The 22239-nt window shown below is 38.1% G+C and overlaps 1 protein-coding gene across 3 annotated transcripts; it reads right to left on the bottom strand.

The window, feature by feature from the left end:
- Positions 1 to 879: 879 nt before the first annotated feature.
- iffo1a (intermediate filament family orphan 1a) lies at positions 880 to 21376 on the bottom strand. Of its 3 annotated transcripts, none has more exons than XM_067612060.1 (10): positions 21253 to 21376; positions 19774 to 20918; positions 10848 to 10908; positions 9901 to 9996; positions 8946 to 9086; positions 8675 to 8868; positions 8396 to 8513; positions 6009 to 6110; positions 5654 to 5784; positions 880 to 4311 (listed from the first exon to the last, which is right to left on the bottom strand). In XM_067612060.1, exons 2-10 carry the CDS (start codon positions 20784 to 20786, stop codon positions 4167 to 4169), a joined length of 2001 nt encoding a protein of 666 aa, XP_067468161.1. In that variant the 5' UTR covers positions 20787 to 20918; positions 21253 to 21376; the 3' UTR covers positions 880 to 4166. The 3 variants fall into 3 exon arrangements, with proteins under 3 accessions (XP_067468161.1, XP_067468164.1, XP_067468163.1); XM_067612063.1 differs by having other exon boundaries at positions 8396 to 8510; XM_067612062.1 differs by having other exon boundaries at positions 8675 to 8865.
- Between the last annotated feature and the right edge of the window lie 863 nt (positions 21377 to 22239).

The raw sequence follows: 22239 nt of genomic DNA, 5'->3' as shown, positions 1-22239 counted from the left end.
TGCTGCTTTGGACTCCTGTTTTCTGCTTATCCAATAAAACAGTCTGAACAGAAGGCAATTAGATCCTTTACTTGAAGTAAAAGTAGCTGTAGTGGTATTAAGTATTTCACTTTAGTAGAAGTACACAAGTATTGTCACTAAAATGTACTTTTACCTTTCAAATTAACCTGTGAATGATATTTTAATGTTGTACCTGATCCAGGTGGTGCTCAAATGATTATATTTAAAAATAACTATACTAGTACTACTAGAATTCATACTTTTGGATAGTTTAATGTAGAGTAATCAGTAGCAGAAGGAAACTACTTAAGTACAATTTTGAGGTACTTTACTTGTGTTTTTCTTTTTTTCTACTTAATACTCAGAGAGACATGCTGTACTTTTAACTTCACTACATTTATCTGACGGCTGTAGTTATTTTACAGTATCATGAGCTGATAAATTATGATGCATTTTTGTAGATTAACAACTCAACAGGATGTAAAATAGTATATTTAGTTCCAAAAGCAGTAAAATGCTGCTTAGCGTACACATTAATGCATCAATATAATAATAGTACTTTTACTTAAATTCTAGCTTCTCAAATATGAATATTTTCTGGTTTCTGTGACAGTAAACTGAATATGTTTGACTTGTGGACTGTTAGTCGGGAAAAGAAGACATTTCACCATTTTCTGACATTTTATGGACCAAACAACTAATCAATTAATCAAGAAAATAATCGTTAGCTGCAGCCCTATTACATTGTGTAGTTTTCAAATGTAGTGAAGTGAAATGTACAAGTAGCATCCAATGGAAATGCTTAAGTATAGTAAATATAATTAAGTAGAATCAGAGTTACTTTCCACTTCTGTAAACAACAAACGGACACAACAGAGACTCTTTCAAGTACTTTATTCTGTGCAACTTTTCATTTTGCTTCAGATCAAACATTCAGCTCTGCACATTGTGACTGAAAGAAAACAAGTTAAAGACCTCATGAAAACAATAACGACTTCTTCTACTTCTCAAATCTCATAAATTCACCAACATCATCTGATCTCAGTAACATTATTTCAATCACCATCATGCATTTCACCCGTCATTTTAACGAGGAAAAGGAATTCAGTCCCTCTCCTCACAGACTCTTTCACTCCTGTCATTCTTTTCTATATGTACCTTTCACCCCCATTTCTTGTTTAATCAGCTGATCTGAGTCACACACACTCATTCACAGGCTCTAACTTGTGTTTCATGAGGTCTATAAGTCGTTTTTATTGTAATTTTCACATGCTCGTTTAGAGCATTTCTCCATGTTCTGCTCTCTCAACAGATGCTATTTACACTTTTGTTAATATAGATCTCAACAGTTCAGTTAAAGCAGCATCAGTAGTCTCATGAGGTGAGTGATGTTTGTCTATTTTGCTTTATTATTAAAGTATATTGTACACTTGCAGTTGCTTAGTTGCATTCTTGGCATTAAAGGAACAATATAACATTTTGAATTTTAGTCCATTTCTTCACTGGGCACTTGTAACTATCTGTACAAAAATGTAAACTGATAAAATAATACTATGGAAATGAGTCATTTCAGATATTTAGTCACAACTAGAAATGTGCACAATGAAGAAAAATTACGAGACTAAAACTAAACGTGTTCCTTTAACGGGTCTGTTTTCTGTGGTAAACATGGCAGGTTATTGAATAAGCAAGACATTCACTTAATGAGAGATGTGTCAGTGTTTGAAGAGGTGAACTGTAAACTGTGAAACATTCATATGAGTCCTCAAACAAACAAGAACGCAAACTCAAAGTTGTTCTGATCATCCAGCCGATAAAAGTCAAATCAATTCAACTTTTAACATTTCTGGACGTGTTTTTTGCTCTGAAACCTTGTTAAAAAATACTTATTTGCTAATTTAAGTGCTATGAAACTACAAATAGTTCAATCAACAGCAAATGCAATGTTCAAACTAAATGATATATGAATAAAATTTTAAATTGCACTGATCTCAACTAAATTGACATAATAACTTACTCAGCATTCATTAGTTCAGCATTATACACAGCCTTATTATATACATTAGATACAGTATTTAGCCTTTACAAACTGTACAGGTTTCAAGGACAAAGATTTCGTAAAATAGGTTTTTCGATTTTTGTTAAATAAAAATAAAAATAAAAAGCTCTTAATATAATTCTGTTGATGCCAACTGTCAAAATCTCAGACGAGTCCTTTCAAACAAATCTGTTCACACATTTTACAGTAGAAATGTATGAAACGGGCTGTGTGGGATTTTGAGGGTAATTATTTCATAACCCATTGACTTCCACTATAATTTGGTAACAAATTTGAAAAATGTGACACCTTCCCTTTTTTTAGATTTAGAGGAAAAATCAGTTGAAAGATTAGTTCATTTATCTTAAAAACTATATTCACAGATTTTTTCTTATACTCATTTTAGCAAATAAAAATACTTCATTTATACGCCGTAAGTGACCGTGTGTTTGGTCATACATAAACCCAAAAAACAAACAAAAACAATAAAACAATTAAAAAGACACATGTAAAAATCGGAAAATAAAATAAAAACTTGCAATTAAAAAAAATTCCAAATTAATAGAAAAAGAAAATTAAAAAAAAAACAAACAGTAAAAACTTCTCAGGCTTTGCTTTTGATTCTGACTCTGTGAAAACTGTTTAAAATAACAAATCTATAAATTCTTGCACCTTTGGTAACTTTTCTCCATGCAAATGATGTAACAGTGTTTACAGATGGTGTCAGGGTTGAGTCTGCGTTAACTACAATATAAGATTATTATTAAGAATGTGGTCAGGGTCACTGCACAATCCTGTTAGACCCCTAAAAGTCTGTAAATTAAAAATGTTCACATTATATTTAGTCCACATTTCTCAGAATTTAACTAAATTTAACTTTGTAGTGTAATTTCACTTAATTTTTAACAATAAAGACAGTCACATTTAAAGATATTGACCCTAAAGAATATCAGAATCAGCCTTTTAAAAATCCAACATGTGTAATTTGTAATTGTACAACAAAAAAAAACACCTCAAAACTCATTAAAATATTCCCATAAACCATACCAAGGACATGACTTCAGCGTCCTTAGTGGTAGCTTTGGCGTTTCAGATGCAGGAAAACTGTTCTTTTTTTTAAATCAGAAGGTGTCATTTTTCTCAAGTACTGGATATCTTTAAGGCAGTTTGGGCGTAGATAGATGGAGGACTTGTCATCTTATAGTTCCTGTACCTGTAGTAAAGTCCCAGAAAAAAATGGTTATCAGGCAATTTATATTTTATGAACTTAACTTCTACTATACTTGTTACATTTTGTAAAATCATAAAATAAAATATGGAATAGAATTTTAAAAAATAGCAAGCACTTTATTGCAATAAATAAGTGGAAATAACTGTTCATACAATCACTTTTAACCACTACATGACAGTCTATGTGCAAACTATTTCTTCGTGCATTTACACTGCTCTTCTGTCCTCTGTCTGGACCTGCAGCTGACAGGCATTATTACAGAAACTGTGCAGAAAAAGAATTAGCTCCTGCGCTAAAGAGCAAGATACATGTGCAAACTAAAAAATAAAATGCATCCTATTAATCTCATCTCTCAGGAGCATCAAAGGCAAAAAAAAAATTTAAAAAATGAGTGAATGTGTCTTTTTAAAGTGCCATTTTGTTCTGGTTGACCTTCACTGAGGTGTAGTTACAGCTGAAGACCACCGGAGGGCAGCAGTAACACACAGTGAAGATTTATTCTTGCTTTTTTTTTTTCTGATGAAGCGTTTTATCTTTCCACCAGTGCCCTTAACTTGCTTCTTTTTCTATACAAGCTTTGCAAGCAGATTATGGGGTTTTATTAGGTAAGATGGTGTAACTTTCCCGCCACCTGAAACAGATTGAAGTCTGTTTCAAACACCTGGTCAGACACCTTTTGCTCTAATTCACCTGCTGTCATGTTGACTGAGTCGGTGAAAATGATCAAACAACATCAGACTGGTTGCTCTCAGAGAAGCTTAAAGATCAAGAAAAGACTCATGACATCTGCTGGCTCTGATTTTAGAATAATGAAGACAGCACTAGAGGATAACAAGAGCGTTGGCATGACGACCAGCAGGATGTGTGTGTGTGTGTGTGTGTGTGTAACAGTGTGTGTTAGGGCTTCCTCCAAGTCAGAGGAGGGATGGCGGCGTTGGCTTCGAAGTAAGAATCGCTGTCAGAGTCGGTGGCAAGAGCCGGCTTCTTCCTCTCTTTCTCCTCACTGTCAGAGTCGGTCAGCGTGATGAGAGACGGGGACTTCCTGTACAGGGAGAGAGAGAGAGAGAGAGAGAGAGAGAGAGAGAGAGAGAGAGAACCTGAAAGGACAGAAAGCTGCTCTGTTCTCTGTTGGTTCAAACTTTCCAACATGTTGCTTTTTTACTCTGTTTTCATTATCTTTACATTTTATTTTTTGGTGTTTTAAGACGCAGGCAGGTCCTGATTTATCCTCAGTTTGTGCCTCTTCTGCATTATTACATTTGCATCACAAATCTAAGCACTAAGGGCTACAGCTAATGATAAATTTCATTATCAATTAATCTGCCTAATCTGCCAATTACTTTCTCAATAAATCATTTGGTCTAAAAAACATCAGAATATAGCAAAAAATATTTAACACAGTTCCCATATTACAAAGTAATGTGTTTTTTATTGTATACGACTAAGAAAACCAGAAAACATCCACATTTAGAACCAAAACTGAACATGTAGTTGATGTATTTTTGGCATTTTTTCTTGAAAACTGACTTGTAACTTTTATAGATAATCTAAGTAGTTATTAATTTCCTGTTGACTAATTGTTCTTTGAAAACCTGGTCTAACTTTGATCAACATCCTTTTGAGCTTCAAAAAGATCTTCAAGAAATGAATCCTTCATAAAAACTGATTCTAAGCTTTGTGTCTCAAATGTAATAATAATAATAATAATAATAATATGGAGGCACACACTGGGGCCGTCTCTCTCTACACACTCCTGCTTGTGTGCTGACTGGTTGTTGTTCAGCTACAGACAGAAGCTGGTTGGATATTTGCCGTCATTGCTCCAAAACTCTGGAATAATCTCCTGCTGGAAATCAGCTGAGCAAACATGTGTCTCTAAAGCATTTTGTAATGTGTAAATACACTCTTTCACCAGTTTATTCGGTAGATCCTGCAGTAACTCTCACCTCCATGAAGGTCATAATGTTGTGTGTTTGTTGAAACTGTTTTCAAGAGGTGATTCAACTCTGCAGTCATTATGGAGGCTGTAGTTTGTGGTGCTGTTTTATATTTGTGTTACACTGAGAAGTATTTTGTTCACACCATTTATATCAGGGGTAGAGGATCTACTTAACATTATAAACTGCCCTCGGACCACAAACGTCAATCAACAACTCTGTAAACAGTTTTGAGGAACTGGACATTATAACCTTCATGGATGATTTATTGCAGGGCTGCTGTATTAGACTACATTAGTTTTAATTATTTTTAACCTAATAAACTGGAAACTAAGTACTGTATATTAGCAAATCCAAACCAACCATAAGTCAACACAAACAATTATGATTAGGTGTGTGTGTGTGTGTGTGTGTGTGTGTGTGTGTGTGTGTGTGTGTGTGTGTTACCTTTCTCCGCTCTGTGTGATGAGTCTCCTGCAGGTCTCCATCTGGACGTCCAGGCCTCTTTTCATTGAGCACATCTCCATGTACTCGTGCAGGTGACGGTTCATGTCACTCTTGGCTGTAGCCAATTCCAACTGATCAGGACAGAAAAATGAAAAAATATCAATAAAACTGGTATTATTACTCCCATTATACGAGTACTATAACTACTTGGGAACAGTTCTTTCTACAATTACTTATACAACTATAAAACCTTGTTAGAGGCACTTTTTGACTCCATGTTAGTGGTAAATGCTCACAACGTGACTATATAAACACGTGTTTGTCTTGACAACATAATAAACACAGAAGGTCTCACCTCTATCTGGCCGATGGTGTCCTGGTATTCTTTCTCTCTGGATTTGAACAGAGACTCCGTGTCATTAATCACCTTCTCGATGGATTCCTCCTGCTGCTGCAGCTGGATGAAGAGAGTGTTTGTCAGTGTGGGAAAGAAAGAAAGAGACAATTTAAACATTTTGGATGGGGGGGGCACAGAGATGATGTAACACAACAGCAGATCATTTTAAAGAAGCTGGAACCATTGAAAATTTGGGAGTTTTCCTTGATGAATCATTTTATCACATTTATTGAGGATACATTTTGATGAATCCATTTATAATTTCAGCACTCAGAGCTTGAGAAGAGTGAAAGAGATGCAAGAACCTGCCCACTAGGGATGTGCAGAGAGCCCAGTATTTGTATTTGTATCTGTATTTGTTAAGGCAGCAAAATTATTTGTATTCGATTAAAAGTGGAAAGAGGCTTAAAAATCCTGTTTTTATTTTTATTATGCTTTTAATTTTAGAAAATTCAAGTGGCAGTAGCTCCAGGAGTGATGTCCAAATTAGGAAATGTGCATCATGTAGCAGGTAGATGTGACTCCCCTCGTTGAGACCTGCTGATAGAAACAGTGGAGCAGAGGAGAGAGACTGAGATAATGATGTAACCGATCAAGAAATGTGAAAACACCTGAGTGTGTGTAATCTCTGTATGTTTCCCTGTAGCTTCTTTCAGCTCTTCATTAATCCAGTCATTAACCTTTCTGAGCTTATCTGGTTAAAAACAGCTTTCAGGTCACCAGGATAGACAGCAGCCGTCCTGCATCATCAGGACTGAACTCACAAACAACAGGCTGCTGTAGTTAAATGTCATAACAGACTAAGAACAGGTCATTTCAGATAAGTGGGGCAAAGTCAAACTGACAGGAAAGACCAGTGGCTTCCCTGACGCTGGGAAACTAGATCCGTACGTAGCTGGATGGGGGGACACTGCAGGAAACGCTGCTGATGACTGCAGCCTCTCTATGACACACGATCTGATGGCCGTGATGTTACATCTAAAGCTGCTCTAACTCCTCACTATTGATTTAGCCTGCAGATATACTTTTGATGAGATCTGCTTTTCAGTCGAGGTGAAACTGGAATTTCCAGATTCTGCTCAGAAGTAAAAAAAAAAAACTGTGTGTTTAAATAATTAAAAACTCAGCCTTGAAGCAGAGAGTTTCTCAACAATATGTCGTGTTGTTCACTCCATGTTTAGATCAGGTAAACACATGGATACATGTTAAATTTTAAAAAACAAAAAATTATCTAATATAGTTGTTTATTCAATATGTATTTCATATTTTCTCATAAAACATACATTTGTTTGTGAATTTTATGGATATGGATGATAAGTTACGATGGTGTGAGTACCCATGATGCCAAAATTTTTATGGGAGCTGTAATTTTTGTTTTTTTAATACAAAAAAAAAATCATTTAACCTTGTTGAAATGGCAAAGTCTCAACTACTAAAAGCAAGTGCTGTATCAGATGCTGAGTTGTCTTAGAATATGAAAAATAAACTCCAGGAACAACATGAAAAAAATGCTCAGTGAGTTACAGAAGTTATTGGAACAGAGGCCCCGACGTGATGTCATGACCTCGGCTCTCTATACTGGTGCCTTCTTTGGATAATTCTGGATTTATTATGTCAGTAATTTAAATTTTGAAGCACACATTCAAAATGCCACTAAAGTGACCTTTTACAACTGAAAGAAAAGTGACAATAGTCATCTCACTGGTCTTCCTAAGAACCTGATCAAACATCTAATACTGGTTCCAAACACTGCAGCCACTACATCTCACCCTCTGACTAAAATCCCTCTACTGGCTTCCTGTGAGATGCACAACTGATTTTAAAGTGCTTCTCATTTTCAAATCACTTCACAGCCTTTTTCCTGCTTTTCATTAATTAACTTATTAGTCAGTTAATCTCACAAAACAAAAAACTACAACTATAGATTAATTTATAATGAAAATAAGCATTAGTTGCAATATTACTCCGAGATAATATCATAAAAGGCTCAATTCACGCAAATTACAAGACATTTTCTATCCACGCAGTGAGTTTTGTCTCCATACAGTCAACTGTTGTCTCTGTTACTCTTGATAATCCTCAGAACACACAGTTTCAGGAAATATGTTGTTGTCTAATAATTTTTATGCTCTAAGCAAATCTTTATAAATTGCTATCTCAGCACTTCAGCAGATAAACCAAAATAATCTGACAGTTTGAGAATGTTTTTTTGGAATTTGGGTGAAGTGACACTTAGTTTTTTCTCTTTGTAAGAATATAAGATAGATATGAAAGAGTGTGTGTGTGTGTGTGTGTGTGTGTGTGTGTGTGTGTGTGTGTGTGTGTGTGTGTGTGTGTAGTCGTACCTCTCCCTGTGTTTCCACTCCCAGTGAGTATCCAGGAAAATCCTCCCACAGAAGAAGAGTTTCCTCCGTCTCCTCCCAGGCCAGACTGTCACAGTCATCCTCAAACTCACACTCCCTACTGCACAGAACACACACACACACACACACATACACACACACACACACACACACATACACACACACACACACACACACACATTAGACATGTCAACTACATGATGATTTAACACAAGTGTGTTTAAATATCATTAAAGGTAAAAAAAAAAAAAAAACACCTACAGCTGATTCAGCATCCTCTGCATCTGCTCGTTGATCTGATTGGCCGACGAGCTGCACGACTCCTCGTCCTTAGCCCCGCCTCCCTCGCTCTCAGACATGCTCAGTTCATCTCCGTCCCCATTCCCATTCTTCGCCGACTGGCCGCTGTGTTTCCTGGCCCGGCGGTTCAAGGTGGAGGGGGGCGTGGCCACCTGCTGGGAGGAAACCGGTTTGTTTATTTAAAGGTGAAGGCGGATGATTTGTTGAATGTATTTTATCATCACAGACATACCTGGTAGATGTTAATCATGTCCTCACAGTTTCTCTGCTGGGCGACGTCACAGAGGCGGGCGGTGATGTCGATGCGGCGACAGATATCCATGTCAACCTTCATGGCCTTTTCCTGGATCTTACTGTCCAGATCTGACAGGTTCTGATGGACAGACGGAGAAGATTTTTCATCTTTTTACATTTAGTTAAAGGATTTGCTGGCAATTTTCTATATTTTTCTTACTGTCAACAAATCTTATGTTCAGAACCAAACCACCAATAAATTGAATTGATCCTACTTACAAGTATTGTGTGTGTTATATGTAGCAGAACAAAGCTAGCAAAGCACATGCTCAGTGCCTTACACAGAACTACTCTCTGGAGACTGAAAATGTGATGCTGTTATTATTCTTTGGAGCTGTTTTTGAACAAACTAACGTGACCAAACTCTTCATAATGAAGGACCATGTCACCCAGTGCAGCAGTGTGGCTCATTGATGTGTTTTTAATATTTTTTAGACAACAACGGAGGTCTACGGCACAGAGGAATAACATATATCAGGCTCTGGATACACACACAATACTCTGTACATGAGATTTGTTTACAATAACAAAAATATAGAGATATTATCCTTTAAATAATCTAGTCCTGTTTTGGTGTAGGGTCATCAATGATGGGTAACTGACAGATTGATAAATGTTCTTCATGCCAGCTGAACATCTTGCTGAGTCATGACGGCAAGCAATAAATTATCAGTAAATACTTTGTCAGAACATTTTTAATTATCTAATGATGACAGCTTGTAAAAATGGATTTGAATGCATGAAAATAAAAAGATTTCAATAAATAAAAATCTATATAAAAAAAAAAACAATCAAAAAAGAGGAATTCTAAACTAGATTTGAGGCCAATTTCAAAATATTTTTCCTACTAAATACAAAAAAATAAAGTTGAACGCAGCTCAGAACAGACTCACGTTGCTGACGAGTCCTTTGAAGAGAACGAGCTCAGCCTTCAGCTGCTTCACCCTGAGAGTGAGTTCATCCTGACACACCTCGCTCTCCTGCAGATCCTGCAAAAACACACACAGACACACACACACACAGTAGTAGGAAGTTATTCATATAGATGAGTTTCTGATAATAAATGACAGTAGTAGTTCTGCAGATTCATACATCTGTGCTGTTAATTTTACCATCAGGAGGTTTATGAATGTTCTTCTCTGTCAAACCTATAGAATCTGATCAGACCTGTATTAAACTTTAATCAACAATAAGCAATAATTTACTGTATTCATGTGAAAATGTTTTTTGCAATAGATAAAAGGGTATTTGTTTCATATTTCCCATAAACTCTGTAGCACAAAGAGAATGTAGTTCATCATTTCTAACATTATTTGTTATTATGAAGAGGAAGAAGAACTAGATGTAGGTGAGAAAAGCTGAATAGAAGTCAAATAAGTGAAGTAAATACTGGATATTATTGGATATAGTTCATTTTTGTTTGTGTGTCGGTATGACTTAAGCCATTTTCGTGGACACAGACTTAAGACCAGTTGATTGAAGATGGCTTGTCCAATTGTGGACAAAAGCCATGCCCCCCAAAAAGTGGAGTTTTGGGTCAGTGGTTAAGTTTAGGGTCAGGGTAAGTCTCCAGGAAATGAATGTAAGGGTTATGGTCAGGGTTAGGGTTAGGGTTTGGGTTTGGGTTAGGGTTATGGTCAGGGTTAGGGTTAGGGTCTGGGTTAGGGTTAGGTTTATGGTCAGGGTTAGGGTTATGGTTATGGTTAGGGTCAGGGTTAGGGTTATGGTCAGGGTTAGGGTTAGGGTTAGGGTCAGGATTAGGGTTATGGTTATGGTTAGGGTTGGGTTAGGGTTAGTGTGTGTGTGTGTGTGTGTGTGTAGGTTGCAGTAACAGTATTACCTCCTCCAGTTCAACCACCTTCTCCTGCAGATCTATTCTGGCTGTGTACTCTTCCTCCCATCTACAAACACACAAAAACATAACGAGTATGAATGAAGTGATACAGAGAATTACAGTATGTAGAATAAATCAGCAGTATGGAGCAGAAAATATTTTTTAACAACAATATGATGAACATCTCTGCTGGAGCTGCACAACATTTTGTATTCATATTTTTTAACATGTATTTATGAGGTTTGCTGCATCTTCATCACATTCATACATCGACATATTTCCAGTACAACAAGCTCCAGATTTGAACTCTTCAGCCAAATTTTATTCCAGATATTTCCAGGATTCAAACTGCCAACTTGCTGGACTATTTATGCTTTTATATTTGATTCTCAAGTGATATTTTTATCTTTAGTTGTAGTTCCAGTTGTTTTATTGGGTATTTTTTTATTTTTTAGCTTGACACTGATTGGATCAGTGATTATAATTTGGTTGCAAGACAGTTACAACCTCAGCAACTTGCCTTATTTTCAGAGGTGAGTTAAGATTCAGCCTGTTTTTGTAGGTTTAAACGCACTTTGAGAAGCAACAATTAGTCAATTAATACATTTCTTCATTGATAGAAAATTAATTGGCAACTATTTTTGATAATCAAATAATCATTTTAGTCATTTTTTCCAGAAAAGTGCTAAATATTTGCTGGTCGTAGCTTCTCAAATGTGAGGATATGAAGCTTTTCTTTGTCTTATATGATAGTAAACTGAATATCTTCTGGATTCTGGACTGTTTGTCAGGCAAAACAAAACATTTGAAGATGGTTTCTAAGAAATTATAAGAGGCGGTTATAAGAGGAGGTTTTTCACTGTTTTCTCACATTTTGAACGATTAATCAAGAAAATAACCAACCGATAATGAAAATAATCAGCCGTGAACCCACCACTGTTACCTGACTGACCTACACTGTCACACAGCATCAAGGCTCCTCTCACCACCTCTAGTATTACTCAGCATGTGTTACATAAGGAGAGAACATGAGGCGTGCACGTAGAGCATGAACATCACACTGCAACACTTACTCAGTCACTATGGAGAGAAGATAAAAATAAATAGATAGCAGAGACAGACGTTGCACATACTGTACACTGCAGGACTGAATCACACCTCATCTCATTTGGAGGAATTTAACTTATGCTGTAATGTGATCAATATCTAATGTCTAATACAAATATGAACTCATAGCGATAGGTAAATCGATCGGTCATTCCAGCATTAAAACATCGATGCATTCAAAGTCTCCTTCATATTGTCGGACTAACAGTCCAAAACCCAAAGATATCAAGTTTACTATCATATATGACAAAGAAAAGGTTCAAATCCTTTAGAGCAGCAACAAACGACTATTTAATTTATCAGTTAATCTGCCGATTATTTACTTGATTAATCTATTAATAGTTTGGTTTATAAAATATCTAAAAATGGCAAAAAAATGTTGATCAGTGTTTCCAAATGTCTCTTTTTTGTTCCGACCAACAATCAATAACCCAAAGATATTCAGTTTACTGTCATAGAAGATTAAAAACTAGAAAATATTCACATTTAAGAAGCTGAAATCAGAGAATTTGGACATTGTTTCTAAAAAAAAAAAGACTCAAAATAATTAAATGATTATCAAAACAGCTGGCGATTAATTTTCTATTAATCAACTAATTGATTAGTTGAGTAATTGTTGCTGCTGTCGTCTTTATGATCCGTTTGTCCTTCATACAGACTCAACTCCTCCGAGCAGCTGTAGCTCTGAAATGAAGACTTCATGTCTCTGGCGGATGACCTCGATTCAAATTAGCTCCATGTCAACAGAGACAATTTCCAATTCAATCGTTCAGCTACAATCACATTAACGTTGCAGTTTGACTCCAGGCTGATTTCTACTGGTTATACTGGTGATCAGGCGTGTATGAGAGGAAATAAAATCAGGATTATGGTGTTATTTGAGCTGCAGATATGATCCTCCTGAACAGAGAGACTGCAGAGAGACAGAGAGTGTCACACTGTCACAGCTGATGTCCTTGCTACTCAAGATCTGTTTGTCAGTCTCAACACGTGGCTCTGCAGCGATGCGGCCGGCTGTCGATATGTTCCACTGGTACGGAGCAGCTGGTCCACTAAAGATTTCCCAGTTAATACAATTTAATGATTTTAGGATGTTTGCTTAGCGTAGCATAGAGGTTAAAATCAGATGGCAACAGCTGACCTGGCTCTGTGCAAACTTCATAAATACACCTACAAACACGTTCAAATCTCATGAATTAATATGTTGTTTCTGGTTTGTTTTCACCTGTATGTCACCTTATGTGCTACAGTTACAGTATGTTATTCACTTATAAACTACATCATTAACAAACAAGGTATCAGGTGTTAATTAGTGAGCTTTAGAAGTGTTGAATGAATGAATGAATTTCCTCCTGGCTCTAGCTTTATACTCACAGTACAAAAACAGTAGCGGTTTAAATCTTCTCATTCAAGTCTCGATTAGAAAGCAAAGAAACATATTTCTCTATAAATGTCAAGCTATCCCTTTGCTGAGTCGACAGCCAACTTTCAAATCTCAACTTAACAAAGAGGAATAACTTTTTTTTTTTGCTTGCACCATCACACAACAACAAAACTCTGACCGCAAGAAAAATAATGACATTGTGATGGATCATCGATCTCAAGCAAGACTCAGCATACTGAACTGAAACCAACAGCTTCCTGGAGAAACAGGAGAAATCAATCTACACACTTGAGGGATGTTTTTCTAGCAGTGGTATGAAATGTATAATGTTTTTTTGACTTTTTGAGGCTACATAGAGCTCTCCCTGTGTTAACTTCTCTTTCCTCACAGATGCAAAAAAGCTAACAGGAGGCAAAATAAGTCCCGACTCCTGTGTGGCTGCAGCAGGTGTGTTTAAGACCTGCAGAGGGAGGTAAAAACAACAGTGAGCTAGTATCACTGCCAATAAGCAGCCCGGGTGGCCTTCTTGTATCTTTACACAAGGTGAGATCTCTCTTACTCTATTATCATTCCACACACACACACACACACATACACACACACACACACACTGGGACTCACTGCACCTTCACGTCATCTATAATAGGAGGTGATATCGGTAAGATGAGAGAGCTGACATTTGCTTCTGTTCTCTATTATTAGTACAGTGAGCGTTTAAGCATGTGGAGACAATGCACGTGCATGTTCACACTATATGGACAAAAGTATGTGGACACACCTGGGCTTGTTTTTCCCTGGTAAACCCCTTAGATCTGATTAAGGGAAACTCTTTATGCTGCAGCATACGGTGACAATAATGTGCTTACAGCTTTTGGTGATGCCCTTTTCTGTTTTAACATGACAATGCACAAAACCAGCTTCATAAAGAAATACATTTATCAATCTGACAGATGCTTTTGTCCAAAGCAACGTACAAATGAGGCACAATCCAAACTCCAGATGCCTTTGAGAAGAATCGTCTCAGCACTCAGTTTCATGTCCCACCTGGCGTAAGTGCCACAAGGCTGCAGGTGCAAGAAGAAGTTGATTTTTTTTTTTCTTGTGAAGGAGCTAGAGAAGGATCGAGAGATAAAGAAAGAGCATATAGGTGAGTAGGTGCTCTTGGAAAAGGTGCTGTAGGTCTTCAAGTGATTTCTGAAGACAGAAAGAGATTCTGCTGACCGAATAGAAATTGAAAATGTTTTTCCCAGTTAACAGTGGAAGAACCTGACTGGGCTGCACAGAGTTCTGACCTCAACCCCATCCAAAACCTCCGGGATGAACTGGAATGCCGACTGCTTGAACCATTAAGGATTGGATGTAATGTTTGCAGAGTACAAAATCTGCTCCCCGTTGTTTCTCGCTATAAAAAGTCCTTTCTGATGTACACATAGAAATGCTGTGTTGTTGTGTGAAGACACATCTGTTTGACCAATCACAGCCAACAGCCCCAACCTGGAACCAGCAGCTTGCAAGGGTTCAGTTTTGCAAACCTGCACCAGCAAAGCTCTGTACCAGGATCGACCCACAATTATCTGCAACCAGACCCGAACCCCTGAAGTAAACACATGGGCAAGATAGTCGTTCACTTTAGAGGCTGTAACAGTAGCAGCAGATTATCACATGTGGCTGTAAAGTTCAGGTTTCCACATACTTTTTTGGCGACATGTTTTCGGAAATGTCAAAAACATTGAAACAATAAAGCTTAATTGAAATGAATCATCGTAAACTGAGAAAGAAAGAGAACAAAAATCTGCAGGGGTTGATTGGAGTGGCGTGACTCAGGGATGACGATGTTAATGATGATGTCAGCGCCTGTCTGACGCTGCAGAGGCTCACATGGGACGAGGGGGGAGAGGGGAGGGGGTGGAGAAGAGAGGGGGGGCTGAAATGAGGAGCGGGCATGTGTGAGAGAGTGAAAGAAAAGGGGGGTGAGGAGAGACACAGAAGGACGTAGATGGAAGAGGAGTCAACAGGGACGGCAGCAAACCAACAAAGAAGAAAGAGAGAGAGAGAGAGCATTAAAGTGGAGAGGGAGAAACGAGAGGAGAGAAAGTGAGAGAGGGGAGGCAGAGGGTAAGAGATAGAAATGGAGACAGAGAGAGAGAGACGGCAGACTGGGTGACATCACTGTTGGCGGTCACAGGCCAGTGCTGCATTGCAGGTACCAGGACAAAACCACCCAGCAGGGAGGAGGAGGAGGAAGGGGAGGAGGAGGAGGAGGAGGAGGAGGGGAGAGAGAGAGAGAGAAACAAAAAGGAAGAAGAGGAAAATGAAAGAGAGAAGGAGGGAAAAGGAGAAAGGAGAGAACAGCAGGATGGTGATAAAAAAAAAAACAACAGCTCAGGTTAAACTTTCACTTAGACAGATAATCCCATCAAACGCTCACAGAGACACAAAAACACCTTTAAACTCCTCCTCAGATTAACATCTGAAGATGTTTTTAACCCCTTACATACTGTTGATATTCTGACCCTTCAAAGTATCCCTTCATGATTATTCTCTGAACCACAAATGTATCTTTCATACATAAATACCTCATCAGTCATTAATAAATGGCTTTGTCAGGTTTTACACTATTTGTTTATGGAGAAAAAACATTCACAGTCACACTATATTATCATCTTATGTTACATAAAACAGCCATCAGGATTTCAGTGAATGTGTACCCAGAATGCATCATTTTTTAGCATTTATTTGATTTTTTTTAATAAATATGGGTCAACTTTAACCCAGAACACTCTCTATAGTTTGTACAAAAATGTGTATCAGCTGCACAAAAATAAAAAAGTTGAAATATTTTCTTTTTTTTGTAAGTTGTAGCAAAAGTCAGAACATTTTCAGAGAGAAGAAGAAGTGTGTTTACTTGAGGGAAGTTTACATTCTAGTGTTTAAAACTGATGGGTATATTTTTCAAGTTGATTCCAGTATTTTTAGATTCAATAACTTTAAAGTCTCCTCTCCTCTGGTTTTTTCAATCAGGGAGAAGGACTAGATGTAATTGAACACACACCAATTATTCTTCCAAACAGAGTATTTAGGTTTGTCTTTAAAAATGACGGGAGGAGATCTTTAAATTTGACGACTTTTTGCCTGCAAAAAAGGTCAGAAAGAGCTTTGAAACATTTAAACCTTCATGGTGGGAACTAAAACTTACTTAGAATGTATAACTGAACATGTAACTGAATAAATAAAACATTAAAAAATCAAAATAATTTAAAAAAAATTAAATTTCTGATCAAATTATCTGAGGGTGTGCCAGAGCCCTCAGTATTTCTAAAAGTTTATATTATGGCCGTTAAATGTAACTGTTTCACTCTTGAAGTATGGTGCATGGCTGTAAAAACTGCAATACCCATGAGCCTTAGCTGCTGTTGCTATGGAGACCAAGCCAATCACAGGCATGAATCAGAGCTGCAGTAAACTTGCAACGCTTTGTCATCGCAAAGAAAAACAAAACACACTGCAGCGTAGTCGTCCAAGTCGTCCAGAACTAAACTGTGATCTTTAGCGGTACATGAAACAGAATTTTAAGCTCTGTGATTGGATGTTTCTAACCGGAATGCATCCTGGGAACTGTAGTTAACATGTGTCTTAAAGGTTTCTTTATGTCCACAGGTTTGTACCTTTAACTTTTAATCAATGAACCTGATATTTCCTAATTCATGTCCATCCAAACCTGGAAGTGCTTCAACTGTCTGTCTATGTAGGAAAATGACCAATACATTACATACAGATGGCTGGACACCTGAAATAACTCCTTATTCATAACTCTATGCTGTGAAAGAAAAACTCCACCCAATAAAACCATCAAATCCATGTACACACACCACATTAAGGACACAAAATTCGCACAAAATACAATCTAACTGGCAAAAACATTTGGACTTTTCCTCTCCTGACCCTTAGTTTCATAGCTTTAAAAGCAAACAACTAAAACACTGCTTAGTGCAACAGTAAAATGTAAACGCTAAGCAGTTTGTGAACATCAAACAGGTCAGAGCGAGTCGTTGCCATTCAGTGAAACATCCAGCTGGTTCTGAAATCGATGTGACTGGAAGGTTTGTCTTGCAGTGGCGTCCTGCCTCAGCAGGCTGAAGCCCAAAGCAATGAGGTCAGTGTTTTTTAGCATAACACAGCAGTGGACCACTGTGTGTCAGTGTGTGTGTGTTTGTGTGTTATTGTGTGTGTGTGTTAGTGTGTGTGTGTGTTAGTGTGAAGCAGGTCAGAGCTGGACAAAAACTGCCTGCTAAGCAAACATCTTTACAGAGATAATAGGTTACAGATGACTAATTTTACTACATACGTTTGTCTGAATACAAAATAAAAGCTGCAAATTAAGCTTTTTGTTTGTTGTGTTTGTTTGTAGCATCCTGCCCTGCATAAACGATGATATTTCCTCATAGTAAATAGTTTGTTTCTTGTAATCTATCAAATAACTTACTAAGAACAAGTTATAGACGTCTCTGAGGTTTTCATAGAGCTAAATGTCATATACTTATCAAAGTTGTAGGTGTGCAGGTGTTTTACTTTTTATTATCACATACAGGAAGTTACTAATATAGCTTAAAAAATGATCTGAATTAGTAGTATCAATAAAATATGATTGTATATGTCATTCTGTGCTGTTTTTGGGATAATCTGTTGAGTTAAAATACCTGACAAATCATAGTTCTTCATCATATGGATGCAAAAAGAGCTGCACTCTTGTCCTTGTGGATTTTTTTTTAATTAATACATTTATTTAGTGTACGGAGGAAAAGTGCTGCAGCTCAGCAAATTCAGCAAATCTTAAACCCCCATCACGTTTTAGTGCACTTATTGTGAGTCACTTTGGGCAAAAGCGTCTGCCAAATAAATGTCATTTAATGTAAAAAAAAGAAGAAAAATCCTTTAAAGCAAATGTTGCCAGAACGCCGTCCTGCTTATTGATTTACAATAATACATCCAGAGAGAGTTAAGTGATTGCTGCTTCAGCAGTAACTCTGATCAACACATCACTCAGCTGTGCATCAGCATCAAGTTTCAGCTGTTCAGAAAGATTATTGATTAAAACCTTCAGAGCCCAGATGCAGCACATTGTGAAACAGAAACTAATGTAGATCTGCGCTATTAGTTATTATCCATTAAGTTTATTGTAAAGAATATGAGGCTGCAACTAATTGTAGTTTCATTATGATACATCATATCTATTATAATCTCCTTTAAATATGTGTTGTACACTCAACAGTCAAAAGTTAAAGATATTCAGTTTATAATCGTATAATAACAAAAGAAAAGCAGAAAATACTCGTTAAATAAGCTTGAAACTGAGAATTTTGGGGCATTTTTGCTTAAAAAACTATCAAAAAAAGTTTTCTGTCGATCAACTAATGGATGAATTGACTAATTGTTGCAGCCCTGACAGAATGTAAAGATAATTTCCTCCTAACAAACTGCATAATTAACCAGATTGAGGCGTTATTTAATTTACATTAAAGAGATTAGATTAGATGTGAGGTGCTGCAGGTGACAGTGAGTCTCTGCAACAGAAATCAATACTTCAGTCTGCCAGAACAGAACCTGGCTGGGCCTGAAGATACTCTGCTTAATGCAATTATTTTTTTATGGCCACTTAAGTCAACATTTCTCTGATCTTTCTCCTTGATGCACCAAACCATCCATAATAATATTATAGAATTCAGTCAAAGTGCTTTATTTTATTTATTTTTTGCAGTAGAAAACTGAATCTTCACACTTATTGGACACAACAAACACACACATGCTACATCTTTACAAACACATCAGTTGGTTATAGATATTAAACTTAATCATTAATGACCAATAACTATTTTGTTGCCACTGATTGTTTTGTTGTGATATTTGTGTTAATAAATTCATCTTTTATACATAGTTTCCTCCGTCTCTGATGCTGTGTGGTGAGTCATCTTTGTTCAGGCCAATATTTTGGGTTTGGGGGAAACTGGATGGTGAGAATATGATCAAATTATCACATTGTTTTACAAAATTATGTTGTTTAAATAAATAATTTCTGGCAAACTATTTAACTAATTAAAAACGCATTTTTAATAATTTACACATGTGAAGAGGTTTTTTTTGTGATGTAAAGCATTGAATCATGTGGTTTTGCATACTGTGTATTTGTCATATCTTGACATATATTAATATTGGAGAACTATTGTAATTGTGGCAGACCTGGGACATCTGTCATTAAGAAGTTGCTCACTCTGAAAGGATGAAGCTCTACAAACTTCTCCACCCTGAAAATAATAATGGCAAAACATATTAATCAGCCAAATTGTCTGTTTTAGAGATAATTTATAAATGAATCAGGTCTCCAGTCATGTTCAACATTCAACAAGCTCCATCCTGCTGATGAAAATGTCTTTAAACCATCCTTACCTTCTCTTGTACTCGTCTCTTTCTCTCTTCACCTTGGCCAGCACGTTGTACAGAGCCCTGATCTCCGGTGTGATGGTGTCGATCTGCACCCCGACACCGTCCGGGTGCGTCCAGGAGACTCCGGGGCCCGTGACGCACGACTCCCTCCCGGTGCCAAACCTGCGGGTGTGGTTGAAGGACCAGATAGTCCCGGGGAGGAATCGTGGAGGAGGAGGAGGAGGAGGAGGAGGAGGAGGATGGGGAGTAGGAGGAAGGGTGTTGTCGGTGTTTGTCCCGGTGTGATCTGCGTATTTCTCGTTGATGTTGGTGATGGGTTTGGTGGGGTCGGAGGGACTCAGCGCCGGGCTGATGGAGAAACCGCAAGTGGTGAGGTTGGAGTTTGAATCCGTAAAGGGGTTCAGGTTGCTCCCCAGCAGGTGTTTGTTGTCAAAGAGAGGAAGGGGGTTCAGGGTGGGAGAGAGGAGGCCGCCGGGCAGGTAGGCCGGGTTGTTGGCGTTGTGGAGCGGGATGAGGCCCGGCCTGCCTGGGATAGGCCCGATAAATCCAGTCTGCACCCCCATCTCTTTAGTCAGGGGCCTCGGGTGTCCTTCCCCTCCTTTATTATCCTCCAGAGCCTGCTGCAGTTGCTTCTCTAACACCTTGTTTCTGCGCTCCAGCTCGTGCACTTTGGCCAAAAAGCAGCGGAAGCGCAGGTTCAGAGTCTTCAGCACACTGATGTTGGATCCCAGGTCGTTGCGCAGCGCCGTGGCCGCAGGGGGGACGCGGTGCAGGGGGCTGCTCAGGTGCAGGTAGGCGAGGCCCGACGGTGGCAAGGCGCCCAGGTCCAGCCCGGACAACCCATCAGGCCCGAACCCAGCGTGGTCCCCCAGGAAGTAGCCGGGCTCCGGGATGGCGGAGTCGGTCTGGCCCGTCATCTGGTGGTGGTGCTGCTGTTGCGGGGCCAGGAAGCCGCTCTCCCCCAGAACCGGATTCATGCTAGAATAGGAAAATCTGAAGTGCTCGAAATCCGGCATGAACTCAGACTTCTATATATTCAACTCGTCAGGTAATTCCGTGTGAGGATGATTACTGCCCCGCAGCCTTTTCTTTGCGTCTCTCTCTCTTGATTTCACCCGACGGTAACCTTTACGCAGATGAGCTGTGGGCTGTTAGTCAAATGATGCGGTTTAAAAGGATGCTTTATGGGCCTGATATCGCAGCAAAATAACAAAAATCCCCAAATAATACTCCAATAAACATATGATGACAAGCTATGATGAATAAAAATGATATAAAGTAAAACAAAGTGACTGTAAACTCGCAGACAGACCGCTGGTCCCTGCAGCAGAATTAATTACTCAGTTTACTTTCAGGTATGACTAATTTCTGGGGCGAGAGCTCAGCGGGAGAAGCGCACTGCCATTAATATGTTTATTCCAAGCCTCAGAATAAAGATCTATGCGGATATTTTGCGACTATAATGAAATTTAAGCAACTTACCTGGAAGCACGAAGAGAAAACAGTAAGCTTGGTATCAGATAGTGAGGTGAAATCAGCCTGAGCGGAGTGTCGGGCAGCGGTGCAGCAAAGCTCTGGAATAAACAAGCGAATGACTGCGGCTTTCAGCTACCGTACTGACGATAACAGAGGAGCAGCGGGTGGTCTGAAGTACCGTAATAACAAGAGTAAATACGCACCTGTCAGGACGCCTGCTGCAAATATTGAAAAGTAAAACTTTTTGGGTTTATTCTGTTTACATAATCGAAGGTGTTTAAAGGGGCAGTGCAAAAATTGAATTTGAGAAGTGCAGCTTTCAAAAATGACAATATACAAAATTCTTCCCTTGCAGTTTCAGACTCATCATGATCGATCACAGCTGAATTAACCCCAAATTGAGTCTCAGTGAGAGGCACAACTCTGTCTAGGTCCTAATATCCCTTATAAAGTAATTAACCTTAATTAACTGAGCTCCTGTTTGTCATTACTGGTAATATTGTTAACAAAAGTGTGAACCACACTGGGAGTCTCTTTTCTCCAAGCAGTAGTGGAAAGTAATTTACTGAAGTACTTAAGTACAATTTTGAGGTACTTGTACTTTACTTGAGTATTTCCATGTGATGCTACTTTATACTTCCACTCCACTACATTTATTTGACAGCTTTAGTTACTTTTCAGATGAAGATTTGACACAATGGATAATATAACAAGCTTTTAAAATACAACACATTGTTAAAGATGAAACCAGTGGTTTCCAACCTTTTTGGCTTTTGACGTCTTACAAAAAGCAGTGTGTAGTCGGGGTCACATTTCACATGTCTATGAGTTGTTAACAGCTCCACCAAATAGTGATTTTTCCCTCTAAACTTCTCACATGCTTTCATTTCAATAAATGTTCAAATGATCCAATATTTCCGCAAAAATCAAAGATTAGAGGAAAAGTCCAAAAACTGAAAACAGATTTGTGTATCAGAACTTTGTTTTTTCTTC

This window comes from Thunnus thynnus, chromosome 15 (assembly GCF_963924715.1).
Source record: "Thunnus thynnus chromosome 15, fThuThy2.1, whole genome shotgun sequence".
NCBI lineage: Eukaryota > Metazoa > Chordata > Actinopteri > Scombriformes > Scombridae > Thunnus > Thunnus thynnus.
Note: the sequence above shows the minus strand (reverse complement) of the source record. Positions and strands in the feature narration are given on the sequence as shown.

Excerpts from the sequence above, each read along its gene's own strand:
- iffo1a (XM_067612060.1), bottom strand. The coding sequence starts at position 20,786 with ATGCCGGATTTCGAGCACTTCAGATTTTCCTATTCTAGCATGAATCCG. Across the intron at positions 10,909-19,773 it reads AGAGACGAGTACAAGAGAAG|ATGGGAGGAAGAGTACACAG; the intron begins GTAAGGATGGTT and ends GTGTGTTTGTAG. Across the intron at positions 4,312-5,653 it reads ATCACACAGAGCGGAGAAAG|GAAGTCCCCGTCTCTCATCA; the intron begins GTAACACACACA and ends CTCCCTGTACAG.